The 7,536-nt window shown below is 40.6% G+C and overlaps 1 protein-coding gene across 1 annotated transcript; it reads left to right on the forward strand.

Annotated features, from left to right (window-relative positions):
* Window positions 1–820: 820 nt before the first annotated feature.
* On the forward strand, window positions 821–5,807 carry LOC114515176 (olfactory receptor-like protein DTMT). The gene is made up of 2 exons (XM_028534502.2): window positions 821–918; window positions 4,424–5,807. The coding sequence occupies exon 2, from the start codon at window positions 4,439–4,441 to the stop codon at window positions 5,381–5,383; it is 945 nt and encodes a 314-aa protein (XP_028390303.1). The 5' UTR covers window positions 821–918; window positions 4,424–4,438; the 3' UTR covers window positions 5,384–5,807.
* The last annotated feature ends 1,729 nt before the right edge of the window (window positions 5,808–7,536 follow it).

The raw sequence follows: 7,536 nt of genomic DNA on the forward strand, positions 1-7,536 counted from the left end.
GGTTTTCTTAGAGAGGTAAGGGAATAGATGTACCTTGGTGGGATTCAAACTGGACTTCCTTATTGATCTAGGCTTGAGGAAGATTGAACATGAACTGGGAGAGTTTATCTTTTTCCTTGTCCTTGTCTCTTCCACATACACGCATATGGTTGGGTCATAGAGATCTAATACTTGTTTGCTGTAAATGTGTCTTTCCCCTTGGGTGTCTTTTTGGTGAATTGGGTTGGAGTGAGAGATCCCACCACCCTGAGAATCTTTGCAAAGTGTATCTTTTGTGGCACTTTGCTTAAAGAACACTGATCGCTTCTAATTGCCCACCAGGTAAGGTCTCCTACACTTCTAGGATAATTTAGGATATTCTCACTCAGGCCCCTGTAGTTTTCATGTCTTCTCCAAACACCACCCTCCTCTATCACCTCTGAAAATTAGGCTTCTGCCCTACAGGACTACTGTCCATTCCCTAAGCAAGCAGTGTTTAAGCATCCATACACAGGCTTCTCCATATTCCACCCCCTCCCCATCCCAAGCATAGTCCAGTGTGGTCAGTGACTACAATCAGTCACTTTTTAAAGAGGTTCTGAGAACATTTGTCCTGAGAGATCCTTGGTAATTACTTTTCTTTTAATGAATTCCTCCAGGATCTAGCCTCCTCTGGGATCCCAGTCTCCTGAGACCAAAGGAGGTATAGAATGGGAGATGTGAGAAGGGATGTTGCAGCACAGGTGACAACTACAGAGGCTGTTACTTCACATGCCTCAGTGAATAAATGGGAACAGGATCTCAGGCGAGGGTCCTGGAATCACCATCAGGTAGCCTGGGTAAGTTGGGCCGAGGATGAATGAGCTGGTCTGTTAGGGTCCTTCCTACTGGAGCATCTTAATTCCCAGGCTGTGTGATGTTTGGCAGGGGAGCTTTCAGGTATGATATTCCTTCACTCCTTCACTTCTCAGCCTCCCAAGACTTCCCCAAATTCTACAATATTTTGATTAATACTGTGGAAGAGTAGCTCATTGATTAGAGCATCATCTATATGTGCCAACATTGATGGTTCAATCCCTGGTCAGGGCACACACAGAATCAACCAATGAATGCATCAATAAGTGTGACAACAAATCAGTGTTTCTCTCTCTGTTTCTATCTTTCTCTCTCTCTCTCCCTCCCTCCCTTTCTCTCTAAAAATACAGTAAAATAAATAAATATAAAATATTTTGATTTATATCCATCAGTTACAATCTTTTAATTAGTAATAGCATTCATAAATGTCTGTTCCTGTGGAATGCATTTCAACCATATAATATAATTTTAATATAATGACAGTTTTGAGGTAGGCTTTAATGCAACGGTTCCAGCCCTTGCTTTATTTCAGAACCACCCCGAGCTTTAAAAATCTTTGCACAGGCCCCATCTCAGCTATTGTGATTAAATTTATCTGAGGGAGACCAGTGATCTTTATTTTTAATAGTATCATACATAATTGCAGCCCACTATATCATCCCTAGACAACAAGGATGGGCATCCTTTTCAAAGTGCTACTTTGAACAGTAGCTACTTCTTACATAATCAGAATCAGTGTTTCACTAGAACTCCCAGGTGATTTGCATGGACATTAATTTCAGAAGCACTGCCTACATGATTTTTCATGTGCAAGTAGGCAGAGAACTACTGACTTACTGGGTGAAGAAGATGAGAGGCTCATTGCATCATCAGTGGCAGCACCTTCAAGTTCTGCCTCCTGTTTGTCATCTCCAGTCATACTACTGTCACAGGAGTCAGGTCCCTTTAATCTACCTGGAAACAAAATTCAGAGAAACCAGATACATGGTTTGTCTTGGATGCTTTTCTCCACTGTATTACTAGTACACGGAGTCCAAGTGTGAGAACCATTACTATGGCTGGATCGAATGGCATGAAGGGTGAAAATCCCAGCAAATGCACTCAGTTGTGTCTTTATTGAAGGAGCCTCTCACATCTCTCAGTGCTTCTCCTCTGTTTTCTCTGCTTTGAGGCACACTAAGGTGTCTTAGAGTGCTCCAGAGAAATAGAACCAAGGGAGATTATCTATCTATCTATCTATCTATCTATCTATCTATCTATTATCTACCTACCTACCCACCTACCTACCTGCCTCCCCCTATTTCTATACTAGTGACTGAAGTAGTGAATCTGAGGTACCCTAACATTTTCTATGGGCACAAAATTACATTAACAAATTCTATCATCAAGTGTCATATTTAGTGTTACATGGTTGAGGCTAGAGACTTTTTGCCCTGTGAAAATGTAGCAGGAGTAGTGACTTTTACTTGAAAGGACTTCTGTTTCCTTTAAAGTTGGAGAAATGCAGGTCTCAGCCTGAAGCACAGCCAATAAATATTTGTGAAGCATGGACCACATGGAGGCATTGCACCAGGAGCAGTTGAGGAGACATGGCCTTTCCTGCATGGATCTTACAATCTGGCAGGGAAGACAGCTGTGAACAAATAATCCCAATGGGGACAAGCACAGTGTGCCATGAAACACAGCAGTGGTGCTCACCTGTGGGGAGACAGAAAAGGTTTAGCTTAGTAGGTGACATATAACATACCTACAGGATATGTAAGGGAAAACCTGGTGAAGAGGGTGCAGAGGTAGGAAGATGTTAGGCAGGAGGAGAAGTAAGTGCAGAAAGGTGGAGGCAAAAAATTGCCACATTGAAGCCCAGCAGTATCAGAGAGAGGTGTGGGAGTGCATTGAGGGGCCAGATGAAGCTGTGGTGGTAGAATGGGTCACGACATGAGCACTTCCTAATTTAAATACATATAGGAAAATGATCATGAAAAATTGTTAAGTGAAAAAGCAGTCGGTAACATTGTGATTGTATCTTCTACTTTCATAAATATTCATTTGTAGAAATTTTATACTTTGATCCTCAATGTCAGCATCTGAAGTCCTTGGGAATGACTCTGTTGTTTGTTTCTACTGATTCACAAAAATAAATATAGTTGGTTTAAAATATTATATTAGTTTTGTGTGTCTAATACAGTGACTTGACATTCATATACCTTACAATGTGATCACCACACAGTCCAGTAGGCATCTGTCACTGTGAATAGTTTCCACAACATTATTGACTATATTCCCCTTCACTGGATGGGTGAAAAAGATGAAGCGTGTTTGAAAGGAATTTTCCTGTATCTTAAGAACAATGGGGATCTATGAAGACTTTAGGGAGAATGATGGTCAGGTTTCCATCTTAGAATGCCACAGTGAGACTGAAAGATACTTAAGAAGTAAGGTTCCAGCATGAAGCAGGAATATGACTGAAGAGCTGTTTCAAAAGTATAGATGAGATACGAAGTCAGTTGGTTTAGGATAGTGAGAGTTGAGGAAAGGAATGGATGAATGAGAATTAAGTGGTAGAATCTATTGGAATTGCTCACAGATGGATGTTGAAGATGAGAGACAGATGGGAATGAAAGAGAACTCTCAGCTTTATGACTGGAGAGCATGGAACTCTTTCAATGAGATGTGGAGAATTAGAGGAGGGGAGATTGGGAGTGGGGCAGGGTGAGATGGTAATTTTCTTCTGGGATTTATTAAACTTAAAATGCCTATGATAGCCCTGGCTGGTGTGGCTCAGTTGGTTGGAACATTGTTCCATACACCAAAACGTTGGAGGTTCCATTTCTCGTCAGCCCACATAACGTTGGCAGGGTTCAGTCCCTGGTTGGAACACATATGGGAAACAATCTCCCTCTCTCTCTCTCTCTCTCTCTCTCTCTCTCTCTCTCTCTCTCTCTCTCTCTCTCTCTCTCTCCCCCCCGCCTCCCTCTCCTTCTTTGTCTCTCCTTCTCTGTCTCTCCTCTCCCCCCTCACTTTTCCCTCCCTCCATTTCTCTCTAAAATCAATAAACATATTTAAAATTGCTTAAATGCCTATAATACATCCAAGGAAAGACAATCATTAAGCAACTGAATATCCCTTTTTATAGGTGAGAGAGACATCTACATCTGAGGCTTAAAGGGTAATTTAAGTCTGTGGAGTAGATAAGTTTTTCTGCGTAGTATGTATAGAATTGAACAGTGTTTAGGAAAAAGCCCAGAGGAACACCATCATGTAAGATATTGATTGAGCAGCAGCAAGTCATAGTTCCTGAGAGGGTCTGGCCAGGTAGGTTTGAGGAATACTGATTTAGATTATGTGTCTCAGAAGCTAATGGAGAAGATTGTTTTAAATAAGTTGGAACATTGTTATGTATGAAAAAGTAGTAAAAAAAGTCATTTTTTATCATGGAAGTTCTGATTATAGAGATTTGGAGAACAGAGATTGTAAGTATTGTGAAAAGGTGATATATAAAGTGTTTTTGTAGAGTGCCTAAAATACCATCCTAGAAATGTACTCATTTTTAAATTCAAATTTCAGTGGACACTATCATTTCTTTCTAAAGATACTGGAGACAGCTATGGCAGGAAGGAATCAAACCATCCTCACAGAGTTCCTTCTCCTCGGACTGCCCATCGAGCCAGAGCAGAGAAACCTGTTCTATGCCCTGTTCCTGGCCATGTATCTTACCACCACCCTGGGGAACCTCCTCATCATTGTGCTTATTCACCTGGACTCTCACCTCCACACACCCATGTATTTCTTTCTCAGTAACTTGTCTTTCTCTGACCTCTGCTTTTCCTCTGTCACAATGCCCAAGTTGCTGCAGAACATGCAGAGGCAAGTTCCATCCATCCCCTATGCAGGCTGTTTGGCACAAATGTACTTCTACCTGTTTTTTGCAGACCTGGAGAGCTTCATTCTTGTGGCCATGGCCTATGACCGCTATGTGGCCATCTGCTCCCCCTTGCACTATGCCACCATCATGAGTCCCAAGCTCTGTGTTTCCCTGGTGGTGCTGTCCTGGGTGGTGACCACATTGCATGCCCTGTTACACACTCTTCTCATGGATAGACTGCATTTTTGTGCTGACAACAAGATCTTCCACTTTTTCTGTGACATCTCTGCTCTGCTGAAGCTGTCTTGCACTGATACTCGAGTTAATGAATTGGTGATCTTTTTTGTTGGAGGGCTCATTGTTGTCATCCCATTCCTACTCATCATCATGTCCTATGCACGAATTGTGTCCTCCATCCTCAAGGTCCCTTCTGCTCAAGGCATCTGCAAGGCCTTCTCCACCTGTGGATCCCACCTGTCTGTGGTGTCACTGTTCTATGGAACAATTATTGGTCTCTATTTCTGCCCATCAGGAGATAACTCTATTGTTAAGGAAATGGTAATGGCTATGATGTACACTGTGGTGACCCCCATGCTGAACCCCTTCATCTATAGCCTGAGGAACAGAGACATGAAGGGAGCTCTGGGAAGAGTCTTTTGTAAAAAGATATTTTCTTGTTGTATATGACTATACGTAATTTTATTCAGTAGATGTACATATATTGAATTCTCATTTGAGATATTTTTCCTCACCATGTTAATGTTAGTTAAAATGATGTGCTACACATTTGTTCAATATGTTAAACAGATGACTCAGAACTTCACAGGTGAACTAGGTAGGGAGGTCTTTGTGACACCTGATTAGGCCTTCCCCTTTATCTTCCCCAGGGGACTTGGCAAAGCATGGTTTAAGCATCACTTGCCGTCAGAGAAATGCACATTAAAACCTCCACGAGATATCACTTCACATGGGGCAGAATGGCCATAATAAACAAATCAACAAACAATAAATTTTGGAGAGCTTGCAGAGCAAAGGGAACCCTGGAACACTGTTGGTGGGAATGCAGACTGGTGCAGCCACTGTGGAAAACAGTATGGAATTTCCTCAGAAAACTAAATATGGAACTGCCTTTTGACCCAGCAATTTCACTGCTTTGATTATATCCTAAGAACCCTGAAACAGCAATCCAAAAGAACCTATGCACCCCAATGTTCATAGCAGCACAATTTAAAATAACCAAGTGCTGGAAACAACCTAAGTGCCTATCAGTTAATGAGTGGACAAAAAAACTATGGTACATTTACACAATGGAATACTATGTAGCAGAAAGAAAGGAGCTCCTACCCTTTGTGACAGCATGGACAGAACTGGAGAGTATTATGCTTAGTGAAATAAGCCAGGTATTATTTCAAATACCATATGATCTCACCCATAAGTGGAACATAATCAACAAAACCAACAAGCAAGCAAAATGTAACCAGAAACATTCAAATGAAGAACAAATTGACAGTAACCAGAGGGGATGTGGGAGGGGTAACAAGGGGAAGAAGGGGAAGGGTCATCAAGGAACATGTATAAAGTACCCATGGACAAAGCCGAAGGAGGTGTAGGATGATGGGTGGGAGGTGGTGGTTGTTGCGGTGGGTGAGTGTGGTGGGGGAAAATGGAGATGACTGTATTTGAATAACAATATAAAAAATAAAAATCTGGTAATTTTCATAAAAAAGAAGTACTATTTTAAGTGATTTTCATGGCTTACATTTTTAACTAATTTATTATACGATATTACCAGTTTAAAACCAGAACTCTGTTTTGGTTGTGGTATCATTTTAAAATGATTTTCTTTACTCTTAGGTCAATACTAAATAAGATCCAAATATCTCAACCTCCCAGCTTCCTAGTAAATGCCTCTCACATAAATCTTCACAAGTTCACATGGTTTATCTCTTAGCCATTTTCTTCCTCTTTTTTTTTGTACAAAAGAGGTCTACTTTTGTGTGTAGCTTGTGTTTTCTGACCTGAAGCTGATTTTTCTAATCCTTTTACCACAAGAGTGGATTTTGTCTTTTCCTGGGAATAATAAACTTTGGGGACATTACAATTTATTTCTCCAGTAATGGAGAAACAAGGTAGAAGCTGATATACAAATCAAGAAGGGAAGGATGCTTCTTTTCTGTTTGGTAGTTCAGACTTCCTAAAAATACTTTATAGCTAGATTTTCATTCTGCCCTTATGACAACACTAAGGAAGTATAGAAGATATTATCACCATTTCAATTCCTCACTAAGTCACACAGTGTGTCAATTGTTGAGTCTATGTAAGATCCCAGACTATGTGATTCTATGGATTCTTCTCATTTTCTTCAATTTCAGTGAGAAGGGAAGCAGCCATTAAAAAAAAAGAAAGACCTCTTAGCTCCATCTGTGCCATGTGCTAGGTTTCCAACCTTGGCCCATTTGCATCCTTAGTTGTCTTCTCTGAGTGATGGCATCCAAACTCACCACTTTAATCTTGTATATTCTGGTAATTGCCACATTTCTATGTGAAGCTCAGATCTTTATCCAGAGCTCCCTGCTGATATTCTCATCTGGCTACTGGATATCTCCATGTGAGGGTCTATGAGCAGTTCAACCTCAACATGCACAATGTGAAACTCTTTATGTTCCTCCAAGTCTGCTCTTTGTCCTTTATTCTGTACTTTGATATATGTTACTTTCCACCCAGTTACCCAAACAGCCACTTCTGTATATGTACATATATTCACAAAAGTAGATTATAGCTTATAATCTTGCATTATATATTTGTTTATAATATTTATAATATTTATTTAATATTATATT

Source organism: Phyllostomus discolor, chromosome 8 (genome assembly GCF_004126475.2).
Source record: "Phyllostomus discolor isolate MPI-MPIP mPhyDis1 chromosome 8, mPhyDis1.pri.v3, whole genome shotgun sequence".
Taxonomy (NCBI): domain Eukaryota; kingdom Metazoa; phylum Chordata; class Mammalia; order Chiroptera; family Phyllostomidae; genus Phyllostomus; species Phyllostomus discolor.